This window comes from Poecilia reticulata, chromosome 3, assembly GCF_904066995.2.
Source record: "Poecilia reticulata chromosome 3, P_reticulata-male-v2, whole genome shotgun sequence".
In the NCBI taxonomy this organism is placed as follows: Eukaryota; Metazoa; Chordata; class Actinopteri; order Cyprinodontiformes; family Poeciliidae; genus Poecilia; species Poecilia reticulata.
In genome coordinates, this window is record NC_088832.1 from 24,078,866 (window position 1) to 24,104,053 (window position 25,188).

General features: G+C 40.0%; 2 protein-coding genes across 4 annotated transcripts in view; one reads left to right on the forward strand and one right to left on the reverse strand.

Annotated features, from left to right (window-relative positions):
• Positions 1–6,437: 6,437 nt before the first annotated feature.
• kif28 (kinesin family member 28) lies at positions 6,438–21,634 on the forward strand. Its single transcript, XM_081605304.1, has 27 exons — positions 6,438–6,705; positions 10,071–10,262; positions 10,354–10,404; positions 10,479–10,631; positions 10,781–10,816; positions 10,899–11,018; positions 11,862–11,969; positions 13,190–13,344; positions 13,434–13,545; positions 15,328–15,395; positions 15,480–15,622; positions 15,701–15,822; positions 15,993–16,083; positions 16,479–16,539; positions 16,674–16,797; positions 16,887–17,022; positions 17,105–17,223; positions 17,313–17,420; positions 17,507–17,599; positions 18,317–18,457; positions 18,521–18,591; positions 18,663–18,797; positions 18,910–19,076; positions 19,748–19,842; positions 20,640–20,772; positions 20,851–20,984; positions 21,066–21,634. Exons 1-27 carry the CDS (start codon positions 6,631–6,633, stop codon positions 21,222–21,224), a joined length of 3,102 nt encoding a protein of 1,033 aa, XP_081461430.1. The 5' UTR covers positions 6,438–6,630; the 3' UTR covers positions 21,225–21,634.
• LOC103462771 (frizzled-3-like) overlaps positions 21,317–25,188 on the reverse strand; it is a 34,230-nt gene continuing 30,358 nt past the window's right edge. For 2 of the 3 annotated variants that reach the window (XM_008405762.3, XM_008405761.3), the window contains 3 exons: positions 24,077–24,191; positions 23,550–23,713; positions 21,317–23,474 (listed from right to left, as the gene is read on the reverse strand). In XM_008405762.3, the coding sequence (XP_008403984.2) occupies positions 23,255–23,474; positions 23,550–23,713; positions 24,077–24,191 (499 nt within the window). In that variant the 3' untranslated portion in view covers positions 21,317–23,254. The remainder of the gene's footprint in view (positions 23,475–23,549; positions 23,714–24,076; positions 24,192–25,188) is intronic. The other variant, XM_017304048.2, reaches the window with a different exon arrangement.

The following is a 25,188-nucleotide window of genomic DNA, read 5'->3' on the forward strand; positions in this document are numbered from 1 at the left end:
TGATGGTTCTGCTTCTTGAAATGCCTCATAGTGCTGCAGTTTTTCTGAAATACTTTCCTCTACAAAGAGGAAAATGGAAACGGTGGACGTGGGAAGGTTTATTTTTGGGACAGAAACGGTAAATTCAGTGTGAAGGAGGATTTTATTTTTGGAGTTTACATTTCCTTCTCATGCAAACTTGATTTCACTTGATAAGTGACCATTTTATGTTCTAAAGCTTGAGCTCTGGACACTGAAAGGCACAAAGAAAAGCAATCAATGTGGATTTTTAGAGGTTCCTAATGATGAACAGAACAGATCTCATGAAGAGGTTTTATTCCCTTTCTATTATTTTAAGGCTTTCTTTTCTTGTTGCCGTTTTAAAAGTTCAAGACCTGCTGTTTTTCTATTCAAGAGGAAAAAGGCAACCGGCTAGCAGGGATCTATTGCTACTGCTGGATTTGTATATAGTCATTTGTTATGTTCCAAATAAAGTTAATAATTAAATCCTAAGGAATTAAGTTTATTTTGAATTTGAAGTGTCTTGAATGCATTTGATGATCATATCAGATTGCCTTTGCCAAAGTCTTAAAATCTAAGAGGATTTTGTGTGTAAAACTGCTGCTGTCGGCAGATACGGGAGAGATGTAAAGGAGAAAAAATGCACAATTTGCAGATGTAAAAGTAGCTCGGGAGATATTAATAGGTTTGTTACATGCAATTTATGGCAACAAGCATCTGATTCAGACTATTTTCTGATTGAATGTATGTAGAATGTCTTATTTTTGTTGACTGCTATTTGATAAATATGGTTAAACCTTAAAACCTCTGCTCCTCTGGTGTCTCATTTTCTCCTTACTGTTCTGAATGCTTGTGTAATTATATCCAACAGATCCAGTGCATGGGTGAAGATAAAAAAACTAAACGTGATCAGCTGGTCATGTTTTTGGACAGAAATGTTTTATTTTTAAATTGTTTTCCCAAATTAAACTAAATAGATATTGGTCATGTTATTTACACATACACAAACGGCTGTTAAAATACAGAAAATGCTAAGAGATGAGTCAACATTTGGCGGCGCCCCCTATGCGCCACGTATACCCTCTTTTTGCGCCAGAACTGTCATGGTTGATAGTTTTGTTGAATGTCGTCTTTATATTGATTACTCTTTTAGAAAGCAGTAAAACTTTAAAACATCTCCTTCGGTCTCAGTTCTGTGGTTTCCGAGGTCTGAAATAGAGGAAAGTGTTTAGTGTAAACCAGGGGTGAAAGTAGTTTTAAATTCTTGGGGGTACTATGACAATATATATACTGTATGTATATATATATATATTTTTTTTTTGTTAAATACTTAATGAAACATATTTACCGTGTTTACTTTTTGATGTAAATGACTTATACTCACAAAGAATGAGGTATAGTCCAAGTTTGTCGTTTATTGAACGTTCAGAAACTACAGCGGCTGTGATGCGCCACAGCAAAGATAAACAAAGTTAAAACAACCCGAACAGGTGATCAACTCTAAACCACTCGCACCTTTTTACTCTCCGTCTCTCTAAGCGCACCCGTTGCCATGGCAACCGCCTGCGCTCCACAAGTCGACCAGAGATTACGTTAAAAACATAACATGCAGTCCGTTATGATATTAGGTTTTCAGGCTTGATATTTATTTTGCGCGATCATTAACACAGCTGTGTTCACTCCCTGAACACAGCGGTGGTTGATTAGTTAATTTTAAACTCCTGCTCTGTTATTTTGGTAATGGAACCGAAACGCACAGAATTGCGCAACACCTTGTTGAAACAATAATCACTGAGATTATTATTTTTGTTGGGTCATTAATTTGAACATTTTTTGTTGTTGTTCTTTCATAAAGTTACAAACGTTTTAAGCGAGCCAGAGGAGGACGTGCTGCTCTCAGCCTCCTGGCTGCGTTCAGTTTGTCACCTAAAGCCGAGATCGACTCAAAACCTCACGTGATCCACATATTGCACCGCTGCTCTAACAAAGCACGAACAGTTCAGAAACAATATGATATGGGAAAAAAGTTATTTATTAACTGATTAAGTCTGTTTTAGATTGTTCTTGAAAAACGAATCAGTCACGGCTGATTAGTGGGCGCAGTCGCGGCTGCACAGTTTATCCCACTGATTTTTTACAGCAGTCAGCCGCTCCTCTCTCTTGCAGGCAGTGGCGCAAAAAGTGGGTATGCAGGGTATGCAACGCATAGGGGCGCAGCACCAGAGAGGGCGCCAAAACCCCGTCTGGAGGGGGCGGCGCGCCGATGATGTTTTCCTGTACACTTCTGCGCGCCTTACGCTCCTTCACCTCGCGCACATAACGAGGTAAATGTAGCGAGTTTTACCTTTCACGTATCGACAACCGCCGTCGGGGGCGGGGCTCCTCACTTCCGGTCTCCTGGTGAGACGTTGCCCGAACCTTGGTTACTTTTTTTCTATTTAACAGGGTAATTTGGTCTGGAGTGATAATTAAATTTTCCCACTTTATGGTGTATCACAGTGGCAACAGGGGTGGGGAGGCTCTCGTTTGGGGTGGCAACTGCCACCCCGCTAGATCCGCCCCTGATTAGAGATGTGCCGATCAGGTTTTTTCCTGCCGATACCGATCACCCATGAGGGCCGATCACAGATACCGATCACGATACCGATTACATAATTTTTTTTTTTATCATAAACACTATGGAGAGCCGTTTCAACCAAAATTAAATAAATAAATAAATGGGTGAAATAAATAAAATGAGTAAAATAAATCAAAAAATGAAGAAAATGAGTGAAATAAATAAAAAAATAGTTAAATAAATAACTTAGCTTTTTCATTATTCCAATTTTTCAGTTATTTTTCATATTATCAATTTCTCAATTTCCCTTATTTCATTTATCTATTTTTCATTTAACCATTTTTTTAAATTTAGCTTTTTCATCAACCCAATTTTTTATTTATTTATTTTTCATATTATCAATTTCTCTTTTTCATTTATCTATTTTTCATTTATCCCTTTATCCATTTACCCATTTTTCATTAATCTATTTTTCATTTAACCACTTTTCAATTTCCCTATTTCATTAACCCAATTTTTTCATTTATTTATTTTTCAGATTATCAATTTCTCTTTTTCATTTACCCATTTTTCATTTATCTATTTTTCATTTGTCCATGGATAAAGAGATAAATGAAAAATAGATAATGAAAAAGAGAAATTGAGAAATTGATATGAAAAATAAATAAATACTATCTTTAACAGACTGAAAACATAAGAGGCTAAATAATGCAAAGAGCCAAAGTAAAACCTCTCAACATTGCCAAAAAAATTAAAGTATAAAACTTAACATTCAAAGGCAAAAACAGGATCCATCACAATAAACAATCCAGAGTTACTGAATGAAAACTTCCTCATAGCATGGCTAAGCTGATTACTGCTAGCTCTGAGTGGCTGTTTCTGACTGAGCGGAGTAATTATGCAGAACAGGGAGGAGATCGATTATTTTTTTTAGAGATTATCTGTCTCATGTTAGGACAGCAAAAGTTTTAATAAGTATGTAAAATGTATTTTTTTTAAGTTAGATGCTGCAGCTTTAAACAGAGGTTCGGTGTGAGAGTCACTACCAGTTGAAGCAGAAGCGGCGCTCCATCTGAAATATGTAGCGCGTAGCAGCGGTTCAACAGCGAGAGCAGAACCACATCGCAGCTCGAAGACTTAAATAATTTTGCGGGACTTAAATGTTTAGCTTTCTGACCGTCATGCTAATCCGGGTAAGTGTTTGTAGCTGTGCGCTGCTTTACCTGCTATCTGATCCTCCGTATGTTTTTTTTATTGCAGTGAGCCTCGATGTAGCCAAACTCCGTCAAGTTTTTATGTCATGGCATTGTTTTTATGTCGTATTAGCTTTGTTGTGTTGATGCATTTTGACGTGCTTCACCGTGCTTTAATTTTCCACCACAACACGCAAACTTCCCCATTCACTCAGTGCGTTGTAGTTCCACCTTGCTTAGGATTTGTTGCTGCGCGTTTGCACAGAGTGAAGGAAAGAGGAGACCAGCTGCACAGGCAGGCTGCGAAATGAGATGCAGGTGATCGGTATCGGCAACAAGAGCCAATGATCGCCAATCACCGATCATGCACTTTTTCACGAAAATCGTCCCGATTATGAATATATATATGTGTGCTTTGGAATGCGGTTAAATTTTTTGCGGTTATATATATATATATATATATATATATATATATATATATATATATATATATATATATATATATATATATATATATATATATATATGACTGCTTCTTTGTGTGCTTTGGAATGCGGTTACATTTTTTTGCGAAGAGATAAAAGCTGGGTAGCTCTTGAATTGCAACAAAATAGAGTTATATTTCCCTCAGCCTGGCAATGTTGACACCTTGAGATGCCATGAAACCTAAATCCTGAACATTATGGCATGGATTGCATCCCAGTTTTCCATATCTGGCATATAACCATTCATTTTAGCTTTTAAACTGGTTCTATTTATCCTGTGTCCAGACAGAGGGATAATCAGTAGCCCAGCATCATGACCTGTTTGTTCTGAAGATCCTGCAGCCTCCACTCCTCTTCCTAACATGGCGCCTCCTCACCCTGACTCTCATTCTGACAGGAGGAACCACAGAGCTCTGTTAGGTTAAAGCTCATCTTCTGAAGTTGGGATATTTTTCCTCCAACAGGTTCCAGAGGAATCACCTCAAACCAGATGTTGGACTGGATTTTATTTCAATGTCATTTGTGAATGTTAGAGCCTCATTTTCAACAGTGGAGCTATAAAGGTTGAAAAAGGTTAATATTTTGGATAAAGTCTCATCAACATCAATATTTCCACTAAATAAGAGGCAAAAACAAAATTGTTTGATAGAAACAATTTTGTTTCTATCAAACAAAATTGATAGACGCTCAGCCTGACAGCACCAAACTATTTTTTTTATATTAGACAATTAATTTAATTTTACACAATTATCACGGAGCCATTTGTTTGTTAAATACTTAATGAAACATATGTACCGTATTTGATGGTTGTATTCACAAAGAACGAGGTAATTAGTCCAAGTTTGTCGTTTATTTAATGTTCAGAAACTACAGGCTGTAATGAACCACAGCAAAGATAAAACAACCTGAACAGATGATCAACTCTAATCCACTTGCACCTTTTTACTCTCTCTCTGTCATTTAAGCACACCCGTTGCCATGGCAACCTCCTGAGCTCCACAAGCCGACCAGAGATTATGTTAAAAACACAACATTCAGTCCGTTACGATATCAGGTTTGCAGGCTTGATATTTATTTTGATATCATTAATAAACGCTCCTTGAACACAGCGGTGGATGATTAGTTAATTTTAAACTCCTGCTCTACTCGTTATTTTGATAATGGAACCGAAACGCACAGAATTGCGCAACACCTTGTTGAAACAATAATAACTGAGATTATTATTTTTGTTGTGTCATTAATTTGAACACGTTTTGTTGATTTTTGTTGTTGTTTTCCTTTAATAAAGTTATGAACGTTTTGATAAGGAGCCAGAGGAGGACGTGCTGCTCTCAGCCTCCTGGCTGCGTTTAGTTTGTCACCTAAAGCCGAGATCGACTCAAAACCTTCCGCGATCCACGTATCGCACCGCTGCTCTAACAAAGCACGAACAGTTCAGAAACAATATGAAATGGAAAAAAAAAGTTATTTATTAACTGATTAAGTCTGTTTTAGATTGTTCTCAAAAAACTAATCACTCGCGGCTGCACAGTTTATTTTTTACAGCACACAGCCGCTCCTCTCTCTTGCAGGTACTGCGAACCTCCTCTAAATCTTTTAGGGGTAGGGGCAGTACCCTGCCGTACCCCCTTACTCAGTGGCGCAACTACACATTATTCAGGTGGATGCGAAAACACAAATCCCCCCCCTCCCACCTTCCTCTATTGGGAAGGAACGTCAGGGTGAAGGAGCGACGCTCACTCCCCAGTTCCCCTTTACTTTCACCCCTGGTGTAAACGCCAGCCTGCCAGCGCTCTGTGCCTCCATATAATTTATGGAGATGGAAAGTGAAACCAGAGCACTAGCGGAACAAGCCAGCGCCGGGCCGGGGGGCGGGGCCAAATGACCGGGCCCCTCACGTGTATAAAGCTGCTGGAAACTTGAGCAGAGGGGGCGAGGGGTTTGGGCCGCGTTTCTCGTTTCATTTTTACCCAGGAAGCACATTTTGGCTAAACCGTCAGTGAAACTGTCCCTGGGACTGACTACTATATATTCCATTGAGAGACAGTAACTTTAACATTACATACATCTTTCTGAATAGGCGAGGGCGCACTTTCTCCGTCTATAATCAGATATTAAAGTGACTTGAAACCATTTCTCCCTACCTGGCACCCCCAGACCCGGGCACCCATCCGGGCCCGCCGCCCGGATGGGTGCAAAGTATGAAAAATATAACGGCTTCCTTTCATTAAACGTCCAGTATTCATGTTTCAGCCTAAACCACCTCGGCTCCACATGGACTCCAGCATCTCTACTGGTTTCCATCTTCATCCAGCCCTCGGTGTTTCTGTGTAACCCGACACACCTGTGTGTCGCACCGATCTCTGCCTGCTGTGTCTCCGGTTCCAGCTGCGCCATGAGGGCCAAAGCCTCGGTCATGCACAGCAAGGACTGCGTCAAAGTGGCTGTCAGAGTGCGGCCGTTCAACAAGGTCAGTTTCTGCTTATTTTTATTTTCACTGCGGGTTTCTTAAGTACGGAGGGAACTCGTTGCCGATCAATGGCAATGAAGGTATTTGTTTTAATTAAAGCAAATTAGCTGGAAGTATTGGAGCATGAAATGACATAATGAGGACAGGTGTGTAAATGCGAGAAATGACCCGAGCAGAAAGTAAGCTCAACAAAACGTAGGAATAATTTTTGAAGTTAAATGTTTTATTCTTTGTTTCTGCTCAGCTTTTTAAAAGAAAAAAAAAGCAGAGAAAAAAGCAGGGCCTCCTTTCCCGCGTTGTTCTTTACGGACTGTCGAGATAGTTGCTGTCGTTTAATTTTATTTATTGTTTTCCTGACTCTAATGTTCTTTTTTATGCATAGGATTTTTGTTTTCGCATTTTAAACATGGTTATGGCCAGTTCTGGACACATTCATGTTGCTCTTCAGCAGTGGTGGAGAAAGTACTCAAAAAATGTACTTAAGCAAAAGTACAAATACACAGACAAAAATGTACTCAAGTAAAAGTCAAAGTACCACATTAACATTTTACTTAAGTAAAAGTAAAAAAGTCCTGGCTTTTAAAAATACTTAAGTATTAAAAGTAAAAGTACTTGCTAATGCATTGCCTAATCACTAATATCATTAAGTGTACTAATCATATGATCATATGCCACAGATAAAGCATGTTTTTATTGCGTTTATTCTGTAACATAGTTTAGACTTAGATATATGATTCTATGCATCATAATTTCAGGGATGGAAACATCTCGTCTCCTGTCCTAACATAACATGAACTTCACTTTTTTTGCCACACATTTATTTTGAAAGAAATCCAACTGGCAGAGGAGGACATGGAACCAAGGAGCCACGTAGCAGAGTTGTAGTCTGGACCACTGAACCCAAGACCAAATCAAAACCAGCACCCTATGCTACATGACAATAAAATTAAGTGCACCTATCAAAACTCCTTCTCAAATTGATCTGAAAGATTCACTTTCCCACCTGGATATTAAATACTTAGAGCTGAAATAAATGTAACCAGTATCAATTCAAACTCTTCTTCATTCTGTTTTGCTTTCATCTCTGTGCCACAATACACAGAGGTCTCCTGCCATCCCTAAAGAAATAACGCCCTGTGCGGTTGCCCATATTGCCAATGTCAGAAATAATAATTGTCTGCACCATTAAACATAGCAATTAACAACGCTCAACTATGAACACTGTCCAAGGCCCAATAAGCAAGAAGTAACCAAGCAGGAGGAGCACCGTGACTGTTCTCACCCTCCCTCCACCATGACCGGTGACGAAAACAAAGAGCAATGAGCATGCTCTGCGTTCTTATGTTCTTGTTTTATTTATTCACCAATTAAATATAAAAATATTTGAATGAAATAAAATAGCTACTGCAGTGTACGCAGAGCATTACAAGAACAAAGAACGGCTCTCAGTGAGGCTTCAGTACTATAGGACTTAGTCAAGATCCGTCCAGAAGAATCGGATCGTCCATGAATGTCATATTACAATATTGCACTTTGGTCACAGCGTTGTCCCATATCTGTGACATGCCAGTCATCGCAGATGCAACATGTGTTTCAGTCAATACAGCTAGCTTTGCTAGCATCACGTCCACGGAGCTTACCTGTCTTTAAGCTTCCCTTCCAAGTGACGTTAAAAATTGGACGAAGTCCCCACCGTCTGTGAAAGCGAAGCGCTGCTGATTTTACATGTCGCCATATCTTATTATTTATGTATTATTTATGTACTATTATATTACTGACGCTCAGAGGAAACCACTGCGCATGTCTGGTGCTCCGCGTGCGAGTAGAGGCGATGGGTGACAACAGACACTAAGTCTCGTTATTGCTCGGATTTTACGGCGCCACCTTAAATCCCTGAACTTCACATTTTAACGGAAAAAAAAACAATGCGACTTGGATGTAACGAGTAACGCGACAGTTTTGTAGAAATGTAGTGAAGTAGAAAGTACAGATACTTACTGTAAAATGTAGTGGAGTAAAAGTAGAAAGTATCCATTATTAAATCTACTTAAGTAAAGTCAGTGGCGCAACTACACATTATTCAGGTGGATGCGAAAACATAAATCGGCGCCCCCCCCCCCCGACGACGATAGTGAAGGGTAAAACTCGCTATATTTACCTCGTTATGTGCGCGAGGTGAAGGAGCGTGAGTCGCTCTGAAGTGTTTGGGAAAACATCATCGGCGCGTCGCCCCCTCCAGACGGAGCTTTTGGCGCCCCCTCTGGTGCTGCGCCCCTATGCGTTGCATACGCTGCATACCCACTTTTTGCGCCACTGAGTAAAGTACAGATACACGAAAATTGTACTTAAGTACAGTAACAAAGTACTTGTACTTCATTACTTCCCACCACTGCTCTTCAGTCATTGAGGCCATTAGTGCATTACCTGTCAAACTGCCCAATATGCTTGGAAGTAAGAGTTGTTAGGCGAACAACCTGTGAATCCGCATAGTATTTTAAATTCTGCATTTGAACTAATTTATATCCTAATCTAATGTGATGTTCTTAACTCATCTGTTGCTTATCCACAGCTTAATACTGTGGTCTGTAAAATTATGCCATGTTTGGAACATGTTGGTGTTAAAGATGATTCCGTGGTTTTGGTGTAAAGTGGATCATGATTTTCTCTTCACTAAGGTCCTTCTGATTCAGTTCCTAGTATTGGAGTTCCACAGGGATCCATGTCGTTACCCTGTTTATCTCATATGTTGTGGAGGTCTAGTGTTCCTCTTCATTGTTTTATCGGTGACATTCAGGTCTAACTTTTGGATAAGATGGAAAGCAGTTATCTACTTATTTACCAAACTGACTGGATAAAATCAAGATGGATCAATTTAATATTTCTGAACCATAAACTTTTATACCAGTTTGGGGAAAAAAAATTATGTTTTTTTTCTTCAAATGTTTAAATGAAAAATTTATGGGGGGTTTTAGGGTTAGATACCTTTTGGCAGCATTGTCATAAAGGGACATAATAACCTTTTGTGAACAATTTAAAACATTTCATAATTTTCAGCAAGTTATTATAATTTAAATGCAAAACAAACTCTTTATAAAATAATTTAAAAGCATTTTACATGTTGCCCAAAACGTTCAGTGTTGGTCTCATCTGACCAGAGCACCAACTCAACATGGTTGCTGTGTTTTTTAAATGTCTTGTGGAAAATTGCAGACAAGACTTTCTTTCTCCAGTGACTTTCTTCTGCAGCACTATAATGGTTGAGTATACTGGAGTTGTTCAGTGAACTGGTTCCTCTACATGAGCTGTGGATCTCTGCAGCTCATCCAGGGTCCCCATGGGCCTCGTTTTCTCTTTCCTCCAAACAGAGAGAGAGGGACGCAGGTAGTCGTTGTATCATCTCTCTGGTGTCGACCTCCATTAGTATCCAGGATCCACGTGACTGCCACAACCGGCGGTCCTTCTGCTTCGATTATGCGTACTGGTCCCACAGCGGCTTCACGAGAGACCTGACTGGTCTCTTTGTTCCTGAAGAGCCGGGGGGCCGATACGCTGACCAGGTGAGCGCGAAGGAGACAGACAGCATTTACCAGACGGAGTGATAAGATTAAATTATAATGCTTGGTTAAAAGCTGCTGTTTCCACCCCCAGTACAGCGTGTTCCAGGACCTCGGAGTGGGAATACTGGAGAACGCGCTGCAGGTAGGAACCACTCCGCCTCTCCATTAGCTGTTTACAAAGTGACTTCATGATAAACCCTGAAGTCACATGTGCAGGGTTACAACGCCACACTGCTGGCATACGGACAGACCGGGTCAGGGAAGAGTTACTCGATGGTGGGCTACGGGCCCAATAAAGGCCTGGTTCCTAAACTCTGTGACCGGCTGTTTGAGGCGATGAGAGAAAACCAAAAAAACAGACAATGTCAGGTAATAATTTAACAAGATGTAGCTATACTCATCTTCATGGAGGTTAGTTTCCTTTCACTTCTTCGTCCTTATCTTAATTAAATGAAGGAAACATACTGTGCTGACAGAGAACAGGCTTTCATCCTGAATGCTTGTTGATGTGTCCTCAGGTCTTTTTCAGTATGTTGGAAATCTATAATGAGCAGGTACATTTGAGCCTTTTTTAAGACAAGTTACTGTTTTTTATTTAGCCTTTGTTATGTTTCTCATGATCTTCTTTGTTTCCAGGTGGTTGACCTTTTGTCTCGGGGGTCACGGTCTGCAGGCGGACTTAGAGTGAGAGAGGAGCTGCAGAGAGGCTTTTATGTTGAGGGTCTTCGTAAAATCCCCTGTGAGAACGCTCTGCAGGTAAAAAAAATGTTTAGTTGTTTGCCAAAGCGTTACTGGTTTTTCTTCTTCACACATGTAACAACAATGAAAACTGTGGAAGCAATTTCCACCACTCTTTTTTTTTTTAAATGAGCTAATTATAATGAGATAGTATCTCTAAATAATGAGATAATTTATCTTATTTTTTACTACAGTTTTCTATGAGCTTCCATAGAAAACTGTGAAGTTCTGAGAGGTTTCTTAGCTTCCAGAAAACAGTTTCTGTTTCTAGAAACTGCCAATAAAGACAAAAATGAAGTAGACTGGGATTTAACCGTGAATTATGAAAAACTAGAAGTTTATCAGTAAACAGGATAAAATCTTAAGTAAGAAAACCATTCAAAGATATAATGGAATTATATTGGGAAAAAAATAAAATAAAGTACTTTAGAGGGTTGATAATTGTTCAATATTTTTGATCAGGACTGATGAATAAAAGGCTAAAACTGAAAAAAAAAATTAATATGGGTTATTTTTATAACAATTTTAAATTGGTTTTCCCTTAATAATTTGAGAGTAGTACACAAAAATTATCTGTACATCAAAACCAGCATTTATTATATACAAAATAACACAACTATTTTTTATTTACAACTATGACATTGAGTAATCAAACCGACTTAAACAGATTTGAATTAAAATATTAATCTGAAACAGTTTTCTGAAGTTTCCATCTCTGTTCTGTTCAGTATTTTTGGTTAAACTGACACTTGAAAGTTGGTTTTAGCTGTAACTTAATTTAATTTTTTTGTCATCAGTATATCCAGCCAGTTGATGTTGATGAGTTTTGGTTCGTTTTAAATGGACTTGATTTGGCTGCAGGTGGAGCAGCTGATGGAGCAGGGAACCAGGACTCGAACCACCGCTGCCACTCAAATGAACGCCAACAGCAGCCGCTCACACATGCTCATTATCCTGCAGCTCAAACAGGTGAAACGGCTCCACGCTTTATGCCTGCAGTTTATTCATTCATGCTGAGAGAAACATTTTCAGAGGAATCGCTCTGAACTGTTGTCTAACATTCAAGTCGGTTTGTTTGGATCAAATTCAGTTCACAATAAATTATCTAAAGACTCAAAAGATTAAATTTTGTCCAGTTTTATTGAATTTAACCCAGTTCATTACAAAATAATCTTATTTAGTCTGATTGAGATCCAGCTACATGAGTTTGATGCTATTTCTACTGCACAGCTGAAAGTAAAATGCTTGAGGATAAAGTTTTATTTTTATGTCAGTCATATGTTATTTATTTTGTGTTAGAAACAATTTCAAACCATTAATAATAAAGCTTTTTATTTTTTATCAATTGGTATCCATGGTAGTTACAGTTAGATTTTTTTTTCATATACATGGTCATTGTATTACCTAAGCAGGTTTTGTTTTAAGGTATTTGTTCAGTTTTGTATTTTTATTGTTCTGCACCAGGTTTTTTTTTCTCAATATTTTTATTTATGTAATTTTTTTATTTACATTGTCTAAATATTCTGAGAGGTTTTTGTTTTCCCAGCTGGTCTTTGAGTTACTATAATCTCAGTATTTCTAATCCACTCTGGATTTCAGTGCTTCTGTTTGCTGCTCATCTTGTTTTGGGCATATTTCTTGATCGTTTGTTTTATTTATTTATTTTTATTTTCGACTTGGGTTTGATGTTTAAACTTTATATTTCCTCTTGGATTTTGCTTTAAAATTAATTTTCATTGTGATCTTTCTCTTGACAACACCAACAAGAAGCCATTTTTTAAATTATTTTTTAAGTGCCGCCGGGTCTCACTAGTCTTGCCCCTTAAAACTCCTTCATACGCGACACATTTCTTCAAAAGAGAAAATCCAGCAGTAATGTTTGTGTCTTTGCTGGACTTAATAAAATGAAACAAAAATAACAGATTCAAAACAAATAGAAAGCGACGGTCAAAAGACTCTCAAAGTGCTTATCTAATCAGTCAACAGCCAATCAAAAGCCACCATGTAATAAGCTTAAACAAGATAAAATTACAGATGCTCATCCTTTCAAATAGCAATGCAACAAATGAAACTCACGTTAACAAAAACGGCATTTTGTATTAAGTTTCTACTATTTATAAATGGCTTCTATATATTTATTTCTGTGTGCTTCTCTAACTCAAGTTTTCTGAACCAAACGTCTTGACCAGATCTTCTCTAAGGAGAGCATCACCAAGCAGTCCAACATCAACCTGGTGGATCTGGCTGGCAGTGAGCGCCAGAGGTCCTCCGGCTCTGAAGCCGACAGACTCAAAGAGGGAACGGCCATAAACCTGAGCCTCACCACGCTGGGAAACGTCATCAGGTTGCTCCGTTTTGTTTGGTTCGCCTTGTTCTTGCATATGTTGCCAGATCCATCAGTTTTCTCCATTTTCGTTCTTGTTCTCCCTCCAGCGCCCTGGCAGATGTTGCAGTGAGAAAGAAGGTGGTTCACATTCCCTACAGAGACTCGGTTCTCACCAAGCTGCTGCAGTCGGCGCTGGGTGGAAACAGTCGCACTGTCATGGTAAACACACAGAAGAGCTGGCAGATGATTTTAAAAAAGTAATTTTTTTAAATTGATTGTTTTACAAATGCTAACTTGCTTGTGATGGACCAACATAAATCTTATTTCATTTATCTTTACTTTTTATCTATTTATTAGTTTCTTTTTATTCCTCTTTCTCTGTGTTTAAATTTTAATGATGTACAGCCCCCCCCCAGAGAGGCGCGGGTACTGTCCCCCACTTGTAGCCCTATTTGGGTTAGAGTCCCTTGAGTAAAACGTGGGTTAGAGTCCCAGTTAAACGACGTTTAACTAAAGTCCCACTGGGTTTAGAGTCCCAGTTGACGGCGTTTCAACTAAAAACCTAGAGGTTGGAGTCCTTGTCAAACAGTGTTTTTGACTAAAGTCCCAGAGGGTTAGAGTCCCAGTTAAACAGGGTTTAACTGAATACCTAGAGGTTGGAGTCCTTGTCAAATGGTGTTTTTGACTAAAGTCCCAGATCGGGTTTGAGTCCCAGATAGGTACAGGGTTGTGGGTGTCGTCCCCCCTGGCTGAAAAGGGGTGCGGGTTTTAATGTTTTTATCTTTTTTAATCTTTTTTTTTTCTCAAAATCTATTTCTCTTTCTTACTGTTTATTCAATGTCACATGCTGTTTTTATTTTAATTATGTAAAGCACTTTGAAATGCCTTGCTGCTGAAATCTGCTATACAAATAAAATTTGATAAAGTGGTGGATCATTTTCAAATGCAAATTTGACCTTGAAAAATAGTAAAATTTTGTGTTCACTCCCCTTTATGAATTCTGTTCTGTGAAGGTCTGAGAGATTCTTTAGAGAATATTAGTTATCAGACGGGATTATGATGACCAATGGACACGGCAGACAGGTGAGGGATATGTTACGAAGGAGCTTAAATAAGGGTTTGGTTATAAAACAATATCCAGTTCTGTGAGCACAGTAGGAGCTACTTACAAGGCATTTCTCAAAAACATGTTGGAGGTTGTGAAGCACTTGCGACGGCTCAAAGGTTGATTTTCCAGCAAAACAACGTTCCTAAACACACAGCCACAGCATGTTTATGTGTTACAGCAACCCAGTCACTGCAGAACTAAGTCCACTCTGCCAAAACACCAAATCTCATCAAGTGTTCTTGGTCTAGTTTCCAGTGGAGACATCTTGGTACACTCGAATTAAGACCAAATTAACTCACAAGTAACTTTTCAGCAAGATATAGGAGCTTATTTTCAGTCAGTAATTCCTTAATATTGATGAAAAAGTCATAGTTTCATTGGCAGAATATTTTACTCATAACATGGAGAAAAAGTGTTGTTAGGAACCAGTACTTTTTATATCATATTAAGGAATTATTGACTTAAAAAAGCTCCTATATCTTGCCTGAAAGTTGCTTCTGATTTAATTTTATCTTATTTGAAGCGCATTAAGATATTTTCACTAGAAACTAGATCAAAAACACTGTTTTTGCAGTCCAGTTAAGAATCTGTGGCAAGACTTTTCAGATTGACTTCCAGATGCTCTCCATCCAATCTGACATATCCTGAGCTTTATTTGTGAATAAGAATGAGGAGAATATTTCAGTATCTGGTTGTGCAAAGCCTGAGAGAGACTATTTTTGTGAAAAATGTTGAAAACCAGGTTTTATTTTCTTTTTATTCAGCTATGTCTGCCTTGTGTTGGTCAGTCACAGAATGCATTGAAATGTGTGGCTGTAAAGTAACAAACTGGGGGAAAATGCAGTGGTATGCAAAACATTGTAGTGTACTGACTTGTCATACTTATTTTCAAGATTGCCACTCTGAGTCCTGCAGATATCTGCTATGAGGAGTCTCTCTCCACCCTGCGCTACGCTGAAAGGTACATTAATCATTTACGCTCTGGAAACCAAGGTGAATATTACTGGTTTCCATCATACTAACACATTTTACATTCAAAATTCAGGGCAAAACGAATCCAAAACAGGGCAGTGGTGAACGAGAGCCCCACTGAACGCCTTGTTAAAGAGTTGAAGGCTGAAAACGCCAGACTGCTGCAGAAACTGAGCCGGATGGACCAGGAGGGGCGCAGAGCCACGGATGAGTCCAGTAAGACTCGAAGTTTGGACTAACCAGTCGAACGTTCGGCTGGCAGAGATCAGAGCGGGTAATCGTATCTGTTTCCAGAGGAACTTCGTCAGCTGTTGACCCAGAATGAGCTCCAGATCAGAGCCATTCAGACTCTGTGGGAGCAACACCTGCAGGAGGCGCTCAAAGACTGGGAGCAGCAGTATGCCAACATCACACAGGTACACGCACACAATCTGGGATTTCTTTCCTGCTTCTAAGGAGTTTAAAAATAAATACATACATAGAATGTGAATTAAAGTGGGTTAAGAAGTGGAAAATATGTTTTGGGTGAAATATTTTCATCCTTTTTCTGGTTGTTAATGTTTATGTTTCTTTAATTTATTGTCAGGAGAGGAGGATGATGCAGATGTATCCTTACGTCCTGAACATCAACGAGGATGCTCAGTTGTCAGGCGTGGTGAAGCTTTTCATCCAGGAGGGTTGGTCTACCTCTAAGATATAAACTGTTCTAAACCAGCTCTGACATTTTATTTAGGAACAAAACCACACAATCCCTTATAGGCCAGCTACAGTTTGTTCTGAAGAATTTCAGACATTGAAGAAAATATACTTTGTTTTCTTTACAGACTGGTTTAATGTGGTTTTTTCTCAAGACAACAGAGAGTCAGTCATGACACTTAAGTGTTTTTACAAAAGTATCTAATAAATTTCTTCACTATGGATGTTAATGGGACTTTTGTGAGAATCAGAGGGTGAATATTATGAGCATTTAAATTAGTTAAGTCCACAGCTTTGTTAATACCATGATGGAACAAGGTTGTCTGAGGTGCCAAGAAAACTGCAAAAACAGAGAACAAATGTTTTGTTGTTCCAGGTGAGTGGGGCATCGGACTCTGTGACTCCGCCCCTAGATCCATTTCTATCAAGGGCTTAGGGTGAGTTTTCCTTTCCTTTTCAACATCCAGAGAAACCCACCAACTCAACCAGAGATTGATAAATTATGTTAAAAATGCACCAGAACATATTTGCTCTCGTTGTGCACGCACAGTAATGTCTGCTTGTGAACTAGGATCCAGGAGCATCATGCGGTGTTCAGGAATGAACAGCGGCGGGTAACACTGACTCCACTGACGGGGTCAAAGGTTATTGTTAATGGGAACGCAGTGTATGAGACAGCAGAGCTGCAACACCTGGTGGGTATTTGCATTGCACCAGCTATATGAATTAACTGTTAGATGAAACCAAAGCAGTCAAAGCCAACTTTATTCTAAATATTTGTCAGGATCGTCTCATTCTCGGCTCAAATTGTACCTACCTGTTTGTTGGTTATCCATCTGAGAGGGGCGGGGAAGACTGGAGTCGCTACGACTACGATTACTTCCAGTCAGAGCTGGCTGCTGCTGAGGGCATCCACCTGAGTGAGTGAAACCATCGCTCTCTGGAACTGAATTTGTTTTATTTATACGGAGGAAAAAAAAGGTCATTTTTATTACTGTATAGGTGAGTCCAACACTGGCTGTAGCCAGACAGATCCCAGTCTGTTGGCGGTCTTCTACGACTACATTCAGCTGATGCCTATGGTGGCCGAGGCCAACCAGATGAGTCAGGAACTGAGCAAGGTAACTCACAGTGTCCTGCTGTAGCTGCTCACATTAACCCACACACAGGAGTGAGTTGATAAATTTGCATTTAATTTCTTAATTTTCAGGGAGTTGAATTTAAGCTGGAAATCAAAAATCTGGCCCTGTCGGATTCTAGAGGTCACGATCTACAGAAGGACATTGTTGTCAGAGTGACCACTGCAGGAAGCAAACAGGCTGGTGTTGCTCAAGTTGTCTCTCTCCGTTCTTTGTACCAGAAAGATGTTTCTGAATGATTTTAGTTGTGACGCATGTTTTTCAGGTCTGGATGTGGTCCAAAGCCAAGTTTGTCAACCGCAAGTTTTTGATGGAGGAGGTCTATCAGCAGTTCAAGGCTGCACAACACGAGGACAATGTGTGTCATAGAAATAACACTTAAGTGTTTTTCAGGATATGCAAATATTTTTTGCGGCAACTGAGCATAGACAACTGAGCATGAGACATTTTTTCGTCTCATGTTGGACAAAAAAATGTTGTCCAACATGAGAAATGAGGGGGAAAACTTTGTACATGTCTTTCATTTCCAATAAGTGCATAAGGGTGACCTATTATGTTTTCCTGAAAAGGTTAGGATAAAAATGTTAATCACATTTTTGCACAAAATCATTGTTAGACAATGAGATGTTAGTCTGTTCCGTTCAGCTCCTCAGATTGGGCTGTTTTAGGGCCTCCTGTCACTTTAAATCCAAATAAATTGCTGTTGGCCACGCCCCCAACTCAACTTTTATGCTCGCACGTGAAAATGGCGACAAATAGATTCACAAATATACAACAGTACATCTTTCAAAAGAAACTAGAGCCACCCGAACAACCAACAAGAATGTATGAAATGGTTTCTGTATGGTAAGTCAACAACAAAACACAGCTATTGCACCGCGCATACCAAAACTAATTGACCAAACACTGGAACTCCGCTTAGCTTGCTAGGTGACGGGCTGGGTTTGTGTTGCTAGGTGACGGACTGGGCTTGTGTTGCTAGGTGACGGGTCCCCTTTGAATTAAAGTTTACTTTAAATTTTGGAGCTATAACTCAACTTTTGCTATTGGTCCTTTTTGTATGTGTCGCTATCAGAGAGTGGAGGGCCTTCCAGCTGTAGTGCTACCGAGAGATAAAGACCCTTTCTGGGATCCAGTCGAGCCTCTGCTCCTGGGAACAGGTCACCTCTGGCTGCAGTCTTTGGCCTTCCGCATCCCTCTGGAGGAGCAGCTGGAGGTACTCCATATGCTTCATACATCAGTGTTATCAGATGCCAGATGAATCTGAGTCTGTTTGCAGGTGTTGGGCTCAGAGGGGACAGAGGAGGCCATCCTACAAGCTCAGCTCGTCCCCTGCACTTCCACTGGACTGTATGACAAACACACACGTTTTAGTTGTAAGCTCACAGAAAGTTGTGTTTTTAAGAAATGCAACTTTCCAGGCCACTGGGGGAGGACGACATCCTGATTGACCCGTCTGAAGTACTGGGTCGACGATTGGACTTCCAGCTGGTCCTGGATCAGTGCTGTGGGGTTCGTTGGATTAGGGAAGCTCGCAATCGAGGGATACAAATCGGGTGAGGCCCGGACAGATGTATGCAACATTTAAGGGCAGTTTGATAACAGAATGAAGAATAACTTTAAAACTGGACGTTCCCTGACATAACTTTATTTCCTCTGCTGTGTTAGTTTCAGGGTATTTGATTGCAGCGAGCCGCTTTACACTCCAGCTGTGTGGCACAACATCAATCCTCTGTTGGATCACCTGGTCCAGTTCACCTCCCTCCAAACATCCCAACGACTGCTGGACTACCTGCAAAGCAGTGCTGTGGTGTTGGAGCTCTGGGGTCTTCAGGGTGAGGAAGGAAATGGAAATGACCACCACAGCACAATTTCAGCATGAGATTATCTTCACCAGGAAATGCAGTAAATTATCAGAACATGCAGGCAGGTGTTGCCAGAGTTATGAAAGAAAAGACCTTTTGTAAACAATAACTTCCTATAACATTTTTGAAGGTAATCTGATGAGATTTCTGACCAGGCTTCCTGTAGATTCTCCCACTGGATTGATTGACTGGATGGAGTTTTCTTTTATGCAACATAGTCGGGTTTTTCCCACCAACGATCAGATCTAGAAACTGACCTGGTCACTCCATAATATACTGTCATAGGATGAAGTTGTCCCCAAATCAGGCCCTGTCCACTGCTAGCTGGAAGGCATCTTAGTCCTAAACTGATATTTATATTCTTGCATGACTCTGAATTTGATCCTACATTCCTTTTCTGTTCTTGTTGGATCCACTTTGTGCTGCTCTCTCCTGAATATTTCTGAACTCGTTTAGTATTTCTGAGGTACTAAACAAACTTAAAGAATTCCATGCTGCACTTTTGCTCCCTCGTTATAAGCAGCTTTAGCTCTAGAACGCGATTCCTAAATTATTTTTAAAATAAGTTTTATAAAATAAATTAGGTAAGCAGCTATACTACTAAGAGATAGCAATTACTACTGTGTGTTTTTCCGTCTTAGAGAGTTGCAGTGTTTTGAGTTCATCTCTTGGAGCTGTGAGAATGACTGCAGAGGGCGTCTTTATCATCGACATGCTGCATCCATCACAAGCTGCAGTAAGTTGAATATAAATGTGTTTTACTGGCAACTCCAAAATCAGATTAAAGTCCAGACATTTTGTGGACTTGGCTGATTTGTTCACGTGTGTTTAAGATTACAAGCTGACAGCGACTTTCTCCTTTTGGGTTTTCTAATGGAGATCAGAATTTATGGTTAGATACAAACAAATAGTCCATGTTTGACTGTCAGTAGGATGATCTTTTTGTTTATGCATCATGTCTCACATCTTCCAAAAAGTTAATTGAATGCTTTCCCACAAGACACTGGGAATATAAGATGCAACTCTGTGGTTTGGTCCTTAATGTCCAGTTTTTCCCCCATTCAGTCATAAACATTGTGACCATAACTGAGGAAAGTGACGCCTGTAGTGCTTTAGGTGTCGTTTTGGGTTCTTGATTAGGTCAGCCATTCCCCACTGTGTTCACCATTATGCCGTATTTTGTTCCATTTATGGATAATAAATGGAAATCTGAAGGCTTTGACTTCAGATAGTCGCTGTGGTTATCTGAAGTCAAAGCCTTAGAAATGGCTTGGTAAACCTCTCCAGACTGATATCAATGACTTTTTCTGATCTGTTCTTGAATTTCTTTAGATTAGAGCATGATGAGTTGCTTTTAAGATCATTTAGCCCATTTCATGTCGACCTACAGGGTTTTTTTAAGGTTTGGTAGTAAGTCAGACTTGGCTTGCTCATGAAATTGAATTAATTCTAAAAGAACTAGATTTGTTGTTTATTTCAAAGTTTCATCTGATTTGTGGATCAGACTGTTGGCTTATCTTTCATTGGCTGCAGCTATCGGACTCTGCTGAGCTCAGCTGTTCAGTCAGAGCTCTTCAACAGGACTTGGAGGAACTGAAGAGTCTGAACGAATCATTAAGGAAAGAAAACCACAGTCTGAGAGAACAGCTCAACGCAGTCAAGAACGGTAACAGACACACAATTATCCCACTTTGTTTCATACCTGCGTTGTTACTCAGTCCATGTTTCCCTCCTCTGGCTCTAGGCGGAGACGGCGCTCGTGGTCGTTCGCTACGTCCCAGCTGTGATGCAGAGTTTGCACGCGCCCTGAAAGTTTTCTACCACAGCATGACCTCTGTTAAGGGTCAGCTGCAGCGCTTACGCAGACACAGACCCAGTGTAAGCATCTTCATTTCTATGCAGCATTAGTGAGCCAGGTTGGTTTTCCAACACTAAATTGTTGTTGCATTTCCTCTCCAGGAGGAGTCGGACCTGCTGGGACTCAGACTGTTTGTGGACGAGCAGAGTCGTCTGCTGAGGGACTTCTCTGAGCAGCTGGAGGACGGCGTCTCCACACTCAAGCAAGACGTAGCGGCCATTGTCCGCCGCAAAAGAGAACGCTCGGGCATCTGGTCTTAACTCGGTGTTTGTTGATTTGAGAAACTGTAAGTACCTCCAGCTATTCTTTGCATCCCGACACAACAGAAATGGAAATCACAACAGAGAAAAACTCAAGTCTTAAAAAAGTTTATTAGACTGCATGTAAAATAAGCTTTTACATTACAACTGCAAATAAATTAAGTCAAGTTTTAAAAATCCTAGTTGGAGCTACTTGAGCTCTTCCCCCCCCCTCCCCCCCATGCTTTACTGTTAAAGGTTTATGAAGACAGACTTGTGTGAACATGAATGTTTAAAAGCTGAGAGCTTGTTTTTATTTTTTTTCTCCAGCCATGTTGAGAGAAAAGCACTCTGGTTAATGCATGTAAGCAGCCATGGTAAATACAGACGATTGCTGTAGGTCCAAAAATGGGATATAGGACAAAAACAAAGGCAGATCAGTCATCATACAGAAAATCTATGTACAAGGTAATGAAGGCATAGAAACACAGACTGGGCCTGATGTGGTTATTGCATAACTGCAAGGTCAGAATTTGCACAATCTTGATGAAAACTGTGTTTTCCTGTTTGAAAGGCTAAAATGTTTTTAATTTGCTAGGAATTGAGCACACAAAGCCGGTCAGAAGTATGTTGGGGTTCGAACTCAAGAGGTAGACTTAAAAACCACAAAGCGAGCTGGCACCACCATTTTGACTGATGTATGCTGAGCACTTCTTTACTTTGGAGAAAGCACCCAGTGACGTGAATGCAGAACAGGAGAAGGCTGAGGGTAAAGGTGAGGTAGGTTAGTTCAACGACAAAGGATTAGGACTCAAACTGCAAGAAAACAATATTTACAGGTTGTTACATTTACAGGCAGACAATAAAAGTCGGCCTAATAAAGTATAATGAATGTTCTTCTGCTAGTTAGCTGCACCTGTCGAGGCAGGTCTGAAGACAAACAGCATGAACAGGGGTGGATATTACAACACTTGTAAAAAATTAAGTCTCAAACAAATCTGTCAATCTTTAGAGAAACACAAGTCTGAGTTTTAAATGATGCAGTTGATACTGGAATACTTTAAATTACAGATATGTTTATACAGTTAATTCTCCATTGGGCTTGATGACTGATTCTCCTTAAAGTGTTAACATCCAATAAAATACAGAGGTTTGCTGAATTTATGGCAGATATTTCTACAGTGGTTTTAGGTTTTCTTCGTCTGTCTGGCAGTGCATTATTTGTTTAAGTATGCTGTTTATGCCTTTCATTTCTACTCGAGTAACATTTATGAGCTGCCTGTTGGAGGATTCTTACCAACCAAGGCGTCAAGATGGAGCCTTGCATAAACAAATCCCACTGGGTTTTAATCTGCAGCCATGTTAATGGAATGAACTCTAGGTTAAAGGTTATGATGCTTCCCCAGTGCAGTCCTTGATGCTTCCCTGCTCCAACACACCTGAATTACCTCAACATTCAGTCATTTTGTTCAGGAGTGTCTGAGAAGGGCTGGACTTCAGCATCCCAGGTTTAGATGGATTTCATTAGTTGAACTGCACAGACTGAGCATTAGTTTAAATTTCCTGACATCAGATAGTTTTAAACTTGATCACCCCTGATATGCGTTTCTCTACACACGCAGTAGACAGTTTTCACAGTATAAAAATATTTACTAAACAATTAAAAGGTCCATGTTTTTATGTTAGGCCCATATTTGTCTAAGACTCCACACACAGATGAGCATCAACAGCTGCAGGCCAAAATAAACAAGTCACTTTTGTGACAGACGAAGAGTTTGATATAAAAACAAAACTCTGCAATCGTTTTTACAAGTTTCATAATATTTGTGAAGGTCCTATGGAATTAGGTTTTGACTGTAATATTAAGTGCAACAACCTTTTTTCCCCACACAACATTTTGCCAGTTCCTGGTCTGTCCAGTGCAAGTTGCAGCTCTCCACAGTTTTCCCTGAATAAATCCTGATCCTGTAACACAAAGGACCAGACTGGATCACAAACCACCACAGCGTTCTGGTAGATTCTGCGTTTTGCTGCAGAAAGCGATGAACTCCTCAGGCGCTGGTGCCGTCCTCAGCAGGCCGGCCATCACTCCCTGTGGCTCCGTGGGTAATGAGTGTAGGCGAAACCTCCGATGCGTCCCGCTGGCTGCTGTGCCTGGAGTGGCCGTCTATCTTATGCAGGCTGCTGTGGGTGGAGAGCGGGTGGTCGAGCCGGGGCATGCTGCCATGGAGATTGCGGTCCGGTGTGCCCCGGTAAGCTAGAGAATCGCTCCTGAGAGGTGGAGACATACAGGGGTGAGGACAACGGATGGAGGAGTGAGGCCACAGCGAGGGTTTTCTCAGCTACCTGTCGTCTCGATTGCGACGCAGGCTGCCATGGTAACTGGTCTTGCTGTGGACACTGCTGGGCTTGCTTCTGGTCGATGCAGGGTGTCCATGGTGAGTCCTGATTGGTTCGTCCAGATCTTCTAGAGCTGCCAAGTGGGTGGAGGAGGCGTGGGTGGAGGTGCCCTGCAGGGAAATGCACAAACTTACATTTTATACACACTTTACTTTTGAACTCTTTTGAAAAGTAAAAGTGTTTTTATTTCACCATAATTATAAAAAAGTCTTTGATCTTTTGCTTAAACTTGGAAGTATTTGCAGAAGAGGTTTTTAATGATAGTTGTCAGTATTGTCTGAGTTGTGATGACCCTGGATTTCCAAAGAACTTCAATAAAAACATACATTTCTGTCTCCACCTCCTGTCATTTATACCAATTCTTAAACCAGTCTGTCACATTTCATTTCATCTTACAACAGCCACCAGAGGTTTGTTACCGTTTGCTCTGTATACCTTTTTTGGCTGAAAGTGGTTGCAGCCTGCAGTCCTACCTGTGTAGACGTCCCTCTTGACTTCCTGATAATCGGGGTGTTGGGTTCACGCAGCAGAGACTGAGCAAAGTCCGGCTGCTCCTGTAGAACCTGTCGGGACTCATTCACCCCACTGCTGTACAGAAACAAACATGGAGGCGTTTATTTCTATGGATTTCTAGAGTTATGGGCCGAAAAAACAACTGGTTGCATGAATTGCTGAATCAAAGAATTTCTGAATCAGTGAGTTGCGACATGGAAGAGCTCAGCCTGTGGCACTGCTGAGGTGGTTGTACAGCTGCTTGTTGGCCAATGAAGCTCAGTGATACCGGGTCATTAAACCAGGTTTAGTATTTGTGGCATTACGGTCAGCAGAGGGCAGCATGAAACACTAAAGCTTCCTGGCAGATGTTCTGACTTTAAACATGATAAACACAGAGGGCGAACATCAGCAAATAACCTGAGTCCCAAATCAATAACTAGAAAACTTCATAATGGACCTGAAGTGAGTCTGGGAAAGAGGAGAGACACAGAAACAGATAAAATGCAAAAAATTTTATTTAATCTACAAAGTGAAGAGAGCTGTCCCCTAGCAGTATAAGCCATGTCATAAGTTTTCTCTATTATGCCATACTCTTAATTTTCAATTAAACAAAAATGTTAACTTCCATCCATAAATACCTAAATAAGAAAGTTCTTGAAATATAATCATTGAATTTGAATCTATTAACTAAACAACTTAAATTTTCTGATCACTAATAAATTCATATTCTATGACGTTTTAATCTACTGAAGCATTTAACAGAGAGGCTTTTTTATTTTTTATTTTTACTGTGCATGGAGAAAATTGAATATTGATTCAAAGAAATAATCCATTATAGTGACGTTTTTTGTGTGTAGAACACAAAAAACAGGTTGCTTCTTGTAAAAATATAATTTCTATCAGTTTTTCTACGCGAGACTAAAAAAACCCCAGATTCAACTAATGGATTACAATTAAAGCCTAAAGGCATAAAGCCTGTGATATCTGTACACACTGGAAATGTCAACATTTAGCTGCAAGCAGTCATTAATTCACTCTAACATTTGGACCTATTTGCAGAACTTTCCTCCAAAAGTTAAATCCCTTTGGC